This window comes from Hyperolius riggenbachi, chromosome 7 (genome assembly GCF_040937935.1).
Source record: "Hyperolius riggenbachi isolate aHypRig1 chromosome 7, aHypRig1.pri, whole genome shotgun sequence".
NCBI lineage: Eukaryota > Metazoa > Chordata > Amphibia > Anura > Hyperoliidae > Hyperolius > Hyperolius riggenbachi.
Window position 1 is genome coordinate 244186247 of NC_090652.1, and position 12676 is coordinate 244198922.

The 12676-nt window shown below is 44.1% G+C and overlaps 1 protein-coding gene across 12 annotated transcripts in view; it reads left to right on the plus strand.

Moving 5' to 3' along the window:
* PDE11A (phosphodiesterase 11A) overlaps window positions 1–12676 on the plus strand; it is a 749805-nt gene that overhangs the window by 441170 nt on the left and 295959 nt on the right. For all 12 annotated transcript variants that reach the window (XR_011022809.1, XR_011022806.1, XR_011022807.1 and 9 more), the window contains 2 exons: window positions 11035–11110; window positions 12305–12372. Coding sequence is in view for 1 of the 12 variants with exons in the window: in XM_068245440.1 (XP_068101541.1) it covers window positions 11035–11110; window positions 12305–12372 (144 nt within the window). In the remaining 11 variants the exon portion in view is untranslated. The remainder of the gene's footprint in view (window positions 1–11034; window positions 11111–12304; window positions 12373–12676) is intronic.

The window sequence follows — 12676 nt, forward strand, 5'->3', positions numbered from 1 at the left end:
TAGACCAGGGCTTCCATCTCTCCTTTCTCAAATGGAGGATCCCATGCATATTTAACAGCTGAGCATTCCGGCTGATCATAGTTTGCAAATGTGTTAGTGGCAGAAACATACATTGGGTTATTTAGCAGGTGATTGGCCGATTTCTTATTCCTAAGGATCTCCAATACCTGTAGCAAGTGTTGAACTGTAGTGTATGCAAATTTCCCTTGCTGCACGAATAAATTGATCTGTTCAATACTCTGTAATATATCTTCATAATCATATTCAGATAATTCATTTAAACAAGAACTTTTATTTTCCCTGGCTAGCAATGAAAGTTCATTAGTAGTTTCATAGGTCCATTTGACTCCCCTGAATGGTGACTGAATTTCATTATCTGCTACTGGCGGAGTCTCATTACAGATCTGATGCGCAGTCGCCAAGGGCAACGACTCCGCTGATTGTAACGCTTTTCTTTTGGAGCGTTTACGTTTGGCTTTAGACCCTGCTGCCTTAGCAGAAGAAAAGTTATCAGAACAATTATCTGCTTGCTGATTATTTTTGTAGGCAGTAGAAGGAGCAGCTGATTGACAAGCTGCCAGGAGCTTATCAAAAGGGCTAGGCAAATCGGTTTTGCGCAGCCAGTTATGGATCACAAACGCTAGAAATTCCAGTGGTCTTTCTTTTAAATTGGTATGATCCAAGACATCGTAGGCCCACTGAAACAATCTTCCCTTAAATAAAACATAAACTAGCTGGGGGGCCCACGTTGAAACAGGAGTAGCCTGGAGCTCGGGATTGGCCAGGAACCTGGTACATTCAGAAAAAAACTCATTTTCTGTTTCAGAATTGAGCTTCTCAAATTTCTTAAAGGAACAGGAATCATAACAAACAGTGTCATTTTTGCTGGGAACCCCCCCCCCCCACAATGGGAATTGGTAATGGGGCTACCATAACGTTAAGCTTGGAGGTGTAATCTCCACAGTCAGCATACAACACATAAGCTGACGTGAAGGAGGTACACACACCAGCACAAGGGATCAGGATATCCCCAGTTTAGTGGAGGAGAGGACTGACTCCAATAGGAGATTGTGGTGCACAGAGCCGGTGCAGATCCGAACAGCCACAAACACTTTCGTAATAACGTCTCAGCGCAAAGTAGCGCTGAGCGCATAAACCAGGACTGAGGAGATCAGGACAGGTAGACAGAATGAACGCTTGCTAGCTAGCGATTAATTAGCGACAGCAAGCGTCCAAAACCAGACAGACTGGAATGAGGCAGCCAATGCGTTGCGGCGATGGCGTGCCTCACAAAGACAGGACAGGAGAGACAGGAAATAGTAGGATCAAGATAGATGAACGTAACACAGATAAAATACACAATAAGTATGTTTTCCTAGCGTATTACAATTACAGCTATCAATGAAACTATTCGTAACGTCTGACTAACATATGTATATATCGGCAATGAACCGATATAAGACATAAGCAGGAACTCTGACTAAGACTGGAGTAATACAGGGAACAGGACTCAGAAGGATTCGCTATCTCTTCGCAGAGATGAACGCAATCCACAAACAGGACCAGGAACAGGATAACTAGCTCAGCGTGCTGGAACGCTGACTAACGGAACACAGGATATAAACAGTTCGTGTACGTATATATCAGCGACACTGATATATCAACGTAACACGGATACAAGGAAAATAACAAAATGCGCAAGTATGCGTATATATTGGCGATGAACCAATATATGACACAAGACAAGCAAGTAACAACTTCTAGAACAAGAGCAGAACTAGGAGGACTCGCTGACCCCTTCGCAGGAGTCAGCGCAGTCCACACGGACCAGGAACGAGGTGGGGCACGAGCAGAGTAACAGATAGAGTCTGAGACTATGGTAGCCCATGAGACATTGCAGGAAGCAGTTCTTTATACTGAGGTCATCCAATGGGAGCAGACCTGCAGATTCCCACACAAGTGAATGGTAATTAATCACAGGCTGATAGCAGGAAAAGGCAGACAATGATATGCAGCCTGCAGGAAAGGGACTGCCCCTCCACTGCAGCAGACAATGGGCTCTATTCTCAAAGACTTCCCGCATGCGGTAAAGTACATGCGGGAAGTTTGCACCCAAAATACCGGCAAGTTGGGATTCTCAAAATGTTCCGCATGTTTTTTCCGCATGCGGAAAAAGTGTGATAAAAGTGCGGGATTCATGCGGTAAAATTTCCGCAAAAGTCGGTATTTTCCGCAATAAAAGATCAATTCTCAAAGATGTTCAGGCGCATCATTTCTTCGTTAATTACCGAATTTTTATCACCTACAAGTAGTAGGTGATATATTCCGCATCCCATTGACTTTAATGAAGTGTGGAGGCTTAAGGGCTGTGCTTGGTGGACTTTAACTTTTTTTTTTTAAACACTTTTTAATGCGACCTTTTTACCGCATGATTCCCGCATGAATAATGCCTGTTTCCGCATCTTTTTTCCCGCATGCGGAAAACATGCGGAAAATATTAGTGAATGTGGAAAAAATGCGGAGTTTACCGCTGGCGGGAATATAGCGGTAACATTTTGCGGAAAATTTGGCTCTTTGAGAATAGAGCCTAATGTTTGTTTACATAAGAGCATGTTAAACTGTCATTAATTTCAGAGTGACTGCAGATGGAATCAGCAACTAGTTTAAGTGCAAACCAAACTATGCAAGAAAATGCATGTAATGACATCAGAACTGCTTGGGTTACAATACCACTGCAGCCAGCAGTAAACGCTGCAGACATGATCATAACACGTGGTTAGAGGTGTGATAGGTGTGATGAGGGCTGTGGTGGGGGGCGTGGTTAGAGGTGTGATAGGTGTGACGAGGGCTGTGGTGGGGGACGTGGTTAGAGGTGTGATAGGTGTGATGAGGGCTGTGGTGGGGGGCGTGGTTAGAGGTGTGATAGGTGTGACGAGGGCTGTGGTGGGGGTGTGGTTAGAGGTGTGATAGGTGTGATGAGGGCAGTGGTGCGGGGGCGTGGTTAGAGGTGTGAAAGATGTGATGAGGGCTGTGGTGGGGGGGGCGTGGTTAGAAGTGTGATAGGTGTGACGAGGGCTGTGGTGGGGGCGTGGTTAGAGGTGTGATGAGGGCTGTGTTGGGGGCGTGGTTAGAGGTGTGATGAGGGCTGTGGTGGGGGGGCGTGGTTAGAGGTGTGATAGGTGTGACGAGGGCTGTGGTGGGGGTGTGGTTAGAGGTGTGATAGGTGTGATGAGAGCAGTGGTGCGGGGGCGTGGTTAGAGGTGTGAAAGATGTGTTGAGGGCTGTGGTGGGGGGGCGTGGTTAGAAGTGTGATAGGTGTGACGAGGGCTGTGGTGGGGGGCATGGTTAGAGGTGTGATAGGTGCGTTTCTTATAGTGTCCCTCTTTCTCATCTCGAAAAGTTGGGAGGTATGGGACTTATTTATATAATTATTATTATTTTTAAGAATTGTGTAGTGTTACCAACTAAAAGTTTTAACTAACTAAATAGAACTGGCCAAAACCTTAGTTCAGATTTACTTAGAAAGCAATTAGAGAGCAATTTAACCTCACGACAACAGAAAGGAGTATTATAAATTTAGCAGTATGCTGTTCTTTTAAGCCAAACTGTAAAATATTAATCAGGCTGCAAATGAATAGCAAGACAAGAAAACATTGTTCTTCAAACATGCCCCCAGAACCTTTCCTTGCCTGTGATAAGTTGTCACAGCAAATCATGTCAGCAGAGACATCTCAGAAGCGTACACCAATGCTGCTGAGGCAGGCGTACAGAATAGCTCAATAAAGCCGACTTATAAGTAAAGCCATTGATGCTTTCAGATCACGCAAACCTTTAAGGTGTGCTAGATGGGGAGCGTGAGGCTTACCGATATTTGATTCCTTGTACTCTCCCCTTGCCATTTTTGGACATGTTTTCTGGAATTGTCATTTAAAGCGGACCCAAACCAAACATTTTTTTTATTCAAAATATTTAGTTGCACCACTCATACAAAGATAAATAAACACTCCTTAAAGCCTGTGCGCATTTCAGTGCATGCCTTTCACCCTTCTCTTTCCATAACTAGGGTTATACAGGTGGCTGCCATTATTTCTGAGCTTAGTAGGAGGTTTTAGATCATGGGTGTGTTTGTCATCAGCTACCCTCCCACACAGGGGTGCCGTCTATGTGAAATCTCACACAAGCTGAGATCACCTCCCCTGTGACATCATCAGTAGCAGCCTGTGTGTTTTTTTTATCATCTCCTCCACCAGTCTGCCGGATTCTGTCCCAGCAATATGAAAGGAAGGGAGGGGTTCTTCCAATAATTGTAAAATATTTTATATTTGTCATCATGCAGCTGAAAAAAGGCTGCTATTTATTATTATAATTTAGAAAATAGATTTTATTTCTGAAATCTTGTATTTTTATTTTGGGTCCACTTTAAAGGACAACCGAGGTGAGAGGGATATGGAGGCTGCCATATTTATTTCCTTTTAAACAATACCAGTTGCCTGGCTGTCCGACTGATCCTCAGCCTCTAATATTTTTGTCATAGACCCTGAACATGAATTCAGATCAGGTGTTTCTGTCATTATTGTCGGATCTGACAAGATTAGCTGCATGCTTGTTTTTGGTGTTTTTTAGACACTACTGCAGCCAAAAAGAGCAGCAGGGCTGCCAGGCAACTAGTATTGTTTAAAAGGACATTGATATTGTAGCCTCCATATCCTTCTCACTTCTGTTGTCGTTTAATAATGTAAAATTTGATCTGAAAGTCTTATGATTTAGAATAATTACCACAGAATGACCTGCATTTATTGTTTACCTAATCATTGTTGGTTATGTATTAGAGAAGACACTAGAAGTTCGTGATGAGGCAGAACTTGGTTTACTTCGCTGGATTAAGTTGCAAGCATACAGAGCATTTCAGTAAACTGTAACAGCAGACATCTTAGTTGTGAAGAGAGAGGAAGAGATAAAGAAAACAAGTTTTCAGACAGACACACATAACTGTTAACCTTATTATTTGCTACAGTGCCATCTACTGGTCTAGTGGTGTTAATACTCAGTACATGCAGTTGTATTTCCAACAATCATTGCAATTTAAAAATAATATAAGTAACCAGTAAGTCCTCAATGACTGAGATAATGTGCACTGTAATACAGTTCTTGGAAGATATGTCTTCTTATTGGACACCTGAATTGAGAGTAGGGTTGCCACCCAGCCGGTATCTGGCCGGCCCAGCCGTTAATTTTGCTACAAAGCCGGCACCGGATTTTTTTTTTACCGGCAAGTCATTTGCCGGTAAAAGGCTAAACTGACTCCTGTCTTGGGAGGCTCCTTACTGCGCAGTGGCTGTACCAGGCTGCTCTGCCCCTTCTCCCTGTCACCTGGCTGTGAAGATTCGGCCACGCTGAAGCTCCGCCTCCCAGCAAGTTTTGAATTGAGCGTGTTCTTGCTGGGGCTGATGGGGAGCAGAAGCTGCCGCCAAGAATTCAAGGAGAGGGCTGCGGGACCTGGCACTTCATCGCACTGAAGAGGAGCGATGGAGCAGAACAGCAAACTGAGGAAGGGGAGAAGACAGCCAGAGCCAGCAGCAGCGTGATGAAGAATGCATGTCGGGGAGGAGGAGCAGGTCGTATACGCTGTCTGGCTTGTTTACTTTTTGTGTCTCTCCCCCTCCTCCCCTCCTCTCCCTCCTGAATGTTGTGTGTGGTGTGGGCAGAAAAGGTGTGTATGTGTCTGTGTGTACAGTGTGTGTGTGTGTACAGTGTGTGTGTGTGTACAGTGTGTGTGTGTACAGTGTGTGTGTGTGTGTGTACAGTGTGTGTGTGTGTGTGTGTGTACAGTGTGTACAGTGTGTGTACAGTGTGTACAGTGTGTGTGTACAGTGTGAGTGTGTGTGTACAGTGTGTGTGTGTGTGTACAGTGTGTACAGTGTGTGTGTGTGTGTGTGTACAGTGTGTACAGTGTGTGTACAGTGTGTACAGTGTGTGTGTACAGTGTGAGTGTGTGTGTACAGTGTGTGTGTGTGTGTACAGTGTGTGTGTGTACAGTGTGTACAGTGTGTGTGTGTACAGTGTGTGTGTGTGTACAGTGTGTGTGTACAGTGTGAGTGTACAGTGTGTGTGTGTACAGTGTGTGTGTGTACAGTGTGTGTGTGTACAGTGTGTACAGTGTGTGTGTGTACAGTGTGTGTGTGTGTGTATTGTGTGTACAGTGTGTGTGTGTGTGTGTGTGTGTACAGTGTGTGTGTGTACAGTGTGTGTGTGTACAGTGTGTACAGTGTGTGTGTGTACAGTGTGTGTGTGTGTGTGTGTATTGTGTGTACAGTGTGTGTGTGTGTGTGTGTGTGTGTGTGTGTGTGTGTGTGTGTGTGTGTGTGTGTGTGTACAGTGTGTGTGTGTGTGTGTGTAGGTGTGTGGTGTGGGCAGAAAAGGGTGAAGACAGAGATCTGTGTGTCTGTGTGCGTTCGTGCGTGTGTTTTTGAGTGGTGTATGTTCGTGTTTTAAATTGGGGTAGTGTTTTTGTGTCTCTCTGTTTGTGCCGTGTCCTGTGTGTGTCTGTGCCACATCCTCTGCGTGTGTATCTCTCTGTGCCCCTTCCTCTGTCCATCTCTCTGTGTGCCCATTCATGTGACATTGTCGGCAGCACTTTATAGAGTATATAGTCATGTCACTGACTGTCTCCAGAGGAGCTCACACTCTAATCCTACCTTAGTCATAGTCTAATGTCCTACCATATTATTATTATTATGTATTTATATAGCACTGACATCTCCTGCAGCACATTACAGAGTACTTAGTCATGTCACTGACTGTCCTCAGAGGAGCTCACACTTTAATTCTACCATAGTCATAGTCTAATGCACTACCATATTATTATTATTATGTATTTATACAGCACTGGCATCTTCTGCAGCACATTACAGAGTACATAGTCATGTCAGGGTCTGTCCTCAGAGGAGCTCACAATCTAATACTTCCATAGTCCTAGTCTAATGTCCTAACATTATTTTATGTATTTATATAGCACTGATCTCTTCTGCAGCACTTTACAGAGTACACGTCATGCCACTGACTGTCTTTAGAGGAGCTCACACTCTAATCCTACCATAGTCATAGCCTAATGTCCGACCATATTATTATTATGTATTTATATAGCCCTGACATCTTCTGCAGCACTTTATAGAGTACATAGTCATGTCGCTGATTGTTCACAGAGGAGCTCACAATCTAACCCTACCATAGTCATAGTCTAATGTCTTACCATATTATTATTATTATTATTGTGTATTTATATAGCACTGACATCTTCTGCAGCACATTACAGAGAACATAGTCACTGACTGTCCACAGAGGAGCTCACACTCTAATCCTACCATAGTCTAATGTCCTACCATATTATTATTATGTATTTATATAGCACTGACATCTTCTGCAGCACGTTACAGAGTACATAGTCATGTCGCTGACTGTCCACAGAGGAGCTCACAATCTAATCCTACCATAGTGTAATGTCCTACCATATTATTATTATTATGTATTTATATAGCACTGACATCTTCTGCAGCACATTACAGAGTACATAGTCATGTCACTGACTGTCCTCAGAGGAGACCACAATTTAATCTGTATTATAGTGTACCATAAGTCCTAGACTTTTTTTTCCCACTGCATCTTGTTACTTAGCTTCCACTGCACCCTAGAACCTACTGCATGTCTGTCACCCACTACTTGTTAGCATCTTCTCATGCTGGATCCACACCATACAATTTTTTGGCAGATTTACCTGCCAGATCGATTATTTACAGCATGCCCGATCTGAGCATCAATCAATTTTTTTGAGCAATTTTCTGATCGATTTCTTTTAGTTTCTATGGAAATCTATCAGAAAATGTCTCAAAAAAAAAAAAATCGATCCTCAGATCGGACATGCTGGAAATAATCGATCTGGCAGGTAAATCTGCCAAAAAATTGAGAATGAGAAGATGCTAACAAGTAGTGGGTGACAGACATGCATGGTGTGCATCCAGCATTACTACTGTCACTTGTCTCCTGCTGCCTGCCTATCACTACCAGAGATGTAGCGAACGGTTCCCGAACCGTTCGCCGGCAAACTGCTCTGCTATTCTGGGCCTCTTACTACTTCCGGGTCGCAATGACCCGGAGTAGTACGCCTGCACTGCCCGGCAGAGCGCGTCCTAGATCGCGCTCCCGTTGCCGGGCACTTTCTGCGCATGTGCGTGACATCATGAGTGACGTCACGCTCATGCGCAGAGAGTGCCCGGCAACAGGAGCGCGATCTAGGACGCGCTCTGCCGGGCAGCGCAGGCGTACTACTCCGGGTCATTGCGACCCGGAAGTAGTAAGAGGCCCAGAAAGGTTCGCCAGGCGAACGGTTCGGGCCATCACTAATCACTACCTGCTTTCCACTAAAATATATTCATTAATATCTACCTTTAACTAGAATCTACTGATCACCACAAGCCTCTCATGTGAATCGATCAATCACTACCAACCTGCCACTAGAATAGTTGATTAATTAAGGTAATCAAGACGGGTAAGTTTACCTTTCTGAATTTGATTTGCCCCATCCAAAGAAGTGATATAGCCCCTGCGAAAGCTTATACTCTGTGCCTGTACTGATAGTAAACTCACTGAAGTGTTGCCTGATCTTTGCTCCCTCCAGTATGTACAGTGTTACTCTGCGGTTACTCTGTGCATGTACTGATAGTAAACTAGCTGCAGTGTGTGCTGATCTCTGCTACTCCCAGTATGTACAGTATAAGCTGTTACTCTGTGCATGTACTTATAGTAAACTAGCTGCAGTGTGTTCTAACCTCTGCTACTTCCAGTATGTACAGTATAAGCTATTACTCTGTGTCTGTACTGAGAGTAAACTAGCTTCAGTGTGTGCTGATCTCTGCTGCCTCCAGTATGTACAGTATAAGCTGTTACTCTGTGCCTATATTGATAGAAACTAGCTGCAGTGCGTGCTGATCTCTGCTACCTCCAGTATGTACAGTATAAGCTGTTACTCTGTGCCTGTACTGATTGTAAACTAGCTGCAGTGTGTGCTGATCTCTGCTACCTCCAGTGTGTACAGTATAAGCTGTTACTCTGTGCCTGTACTGATAGTAAACAGACTGCAGTGTGTGCTGATCTCTGCTACCTCCAATATGTACAGTATAAGCTGTTACTCTGTGCCTGTACTGATAGTAAACTAGCTGCAGTGTGTGCTGATCTCTGCTACCTCCAGTATGTACAGTATAATCTGTTACTCTGTGCATGTACTGATTGTAAACCAGCAGTATTGTATGTACAGCATTAGCTGTAAAGCCTGATTCACACATACAATTTTGATTAGCCAATTTTACTACTTCTAGGTATTATGAGAGCTCAGCTCTGTTCATAGTACTGTATATAAAGTCTGTTGGCTCTCATACTACATGGGGGTGGTAAAATTGGTCAGTGATTGACCAATCAAAATTGAATGTGTATGCATCTTTACTCTACGCCTATACTGATAGTAAACTATCTAATTAAAGGATAGGGGCTCCATCCAACATTTTGCTGGGCAGGCCCTTCAGGGGTCTTTCACACCAGAGCCCTTTTTCCGCGTTTTAACGCAAAGTCTATACTTTGCGTTAACCAAGGTAAAAGGAAAGTCCATAGACTTTCCTTTTACCTTTCACACCCGACGCTGCGTTTCGATACGTTGCGGTACGACGCGTCCCGGCGCGTTTTATCGTCGGGATTCGCCGTTTCCCCTTCGGGTTAATTAACTACTACCGCCGCTACTCAGCGTCGCACCGGAGTTTCCCGACGACACACTGCAACGCGTGCAGGAGCCGTTCTCCTGCACGCTTTCAGTGTGTAACCAGCCTCATCTTTAGGTTACACGCTGCTAAGTTCATGTACATTTGGCCACGCCCACTCTCTGAATTACCACACCCATTTTTTCCGCTGGTTCTCCCTGCCTGGTGCCCGGATCTCCTGGGATCCTAGCAACGCCCCTGCCTTTCACCCCTCTTCTAAGATTGGCAACAATTCCAGCCAATCACCAGCGAGTGTTGCCGCGCCCCCTGGCTGTGTTATTCACTCGCACAGGCTGGGGTAGGAGGAGGAGTCGGCAGCTGACAGTTCTTGCTGCCTTTGTGAGCTGCACATGTGCCCGGTCTCTGTGCTGGCTGGCTCCACTGAACGCAACAATAATGGCTGGCTGTACAATAGATAGGACCTTTTAATTTCTCTTCACCGGCTGGGAGTCCCATCTAAGGGATACCATGGATAGGTCTCTATATTTTAATGTTATGCCTATTATCAACCATAATCTGTTGTAATCATGCCCTCTTCTTACTGTTCTTTTTCAATTTTGGCAGTCATCTTGTGCAATCTTGGAGAAAAAAAGGGCGTAACAGACCACACCCACTTTTAGGCCACACCCCACAGGTCACACCCCCAAGCCGGTATTTTTTTACCCAAAAGGTGGCAACCCTAATTGAGAGGGATTTGGAGGCTGACATATTTACTGTAATTCCTTTTAAACAATGCACATTGCTTGCTAATCCTCTGCCTCTTTTACTTTTAGCCTTACACCCTGAACAAGCATGCAGATCAGATGTTTGATTCAAGTGTGGCTGCATTTGCTGCATGCTTGGTTCAGATGTGTGATCCAGAAATGACTGATGCCTGAAAGAACAGCAGGATGCCAGGCAACTGGTATTGTTTAAAAGGAAATAAATATAGCAGCCTCTATATCCCTATCACTCCAGGCATCCTCTGGAATGCTGCTGTAAGAAATAACTGAGGAGAATAATGAACATGTTCCTTAGGTATGGCAAGCCTGAGCTGTGTTTAGTTGTTATTTCTGATTGTATATATTACTGTCTGCTCACGTCTCATGATTCAGACACTATGCAAGTAAAATCAGAAGAGGTGTGTGAGTCACTGGGAATACTGTGAGGAAGGCAATGCTGGCTGTTATCTCATAGGGCCTTTCTGTGCAGTCTACTCAAGTCCTTCTTGTCTTTCTTTTCCCACATATCCTAGGCTGACCAGTTCTCTGGATTTCATATCAGATCAGTGCTGTGTGTGCCAATCTGGAATAGTAATCATCAGATAATCGGTACGTTTGCTTAGAATTTTTATTTTTACGTTTTTGTATTTGTGTGCCTCTTTGTCTTCAAGTCATTCCACAGATTTTCAGTAGTTTAAATAAAATAAACATTTTCCTTTGTTTAAAGGACAACTGTAGCGAGAGGCATATGGAGGTTGCCATATTTATTTCCTTTTAAAGGATACCAGAGCCCATATGAATATGAGAAACGGGGGGAGCAGGCATGTATGGTGAGCTGTACTGATGCTCACCACTCCCCTCGTTCTTCTTTCTGCCCCACCGATAGTTCTAATTGCTCCCTTCAGCCCCGTCTTCTTGGGCGGCCGGGTCGAGCATTACTGAGCCTGCGCGAGATTCTCTGTGTGATTCCTACAGTTGCCCGGAGCGCTCTGCGCATGCGCATTACATAATTGTGGCGTCACGCGCATCCGCAGAGCTAACTCTAACTAAATGAAAAACAACAAGTATATCTAGATGTAGAAGTCTCAGAAATAACTATACTGATTGGCACACACTAACTAGTAGTGACTAATACTACTGCTACTACTAGTACTAACTTTCTAAAACAATAGCACATGTTACAGACTATTAACTAAACTATTAACTAAGCTAACTCAGTCACAAAGTCCATTTCCTATCCCTGGACCCAAACTACTACTACTGCTGCTGCTGCTGCTGCTGCACTGACTACACACTATCACCTCACACACGAGTGCAGCAAGCTAACTCTCTAACTGACTGAGGAAGCTTACAGTTGCAGGTACAATTAGTCTCAGATCAGCATAAATCAATTGCAAACACACAGCCCTGCTCTCTCCAACACAACCTCTCCACACAGTCCTGAGTAACAGCAAGGCCTTAATCTAAAATGGTGTCTGCCTTATATAGAAAGGGGTGGGCCCTGAACTCAGCTCATTCTTATTTGTTGCTAGGGACATTCTGATTGGTCCAAACCTTTTTTTAAAAAAATGCCATTCCGTAATATATCCGTATTCAAAATTACGGCTCGCTAATTACGCGGGTGCACACGGACCAGGACGTCATAATGTGTAATTGCCACTCGTAATTACGATGAGTCATAAATTACAAGACATTATGCCCAACACTACTCCTGACTGTAGCTATGTTTTAATGCTCTTATTTGTATGTTTTTCCCATTTGTTTACCTTATGTTACCACTAACCATGTTTCTCTGTGTTTAAGGTGTGGCACAGGTATTGAACAGACTAGACGGAAAGCCTTTTGATGACGCAGATCAGAGACTGTTTGAGGTAATAAACATCACCAAGCTATAGAAGAACTGTTAGCCTAGAGGAAAATAAATATTTCAGTCTGCATAATTTTCTATTACACACCATCTAAATTAATATTTAATTACAGCTAGTTGTCAGTCATGATGTGGCATCCTGGTACGTGTTCAAAGCAATCTTGTAGAGAATCACAACTGGTGGTAAGGCTGCATTCAGAACTGGCAGCTGATACTTACTGGGCTTTTCTGAAGTCCAACTGTACCTGTTTCAGAAGAGTAGCCATGGCTGCCAACTGTCCTTCTTTCGGATGGACTGTCCTTCTTTG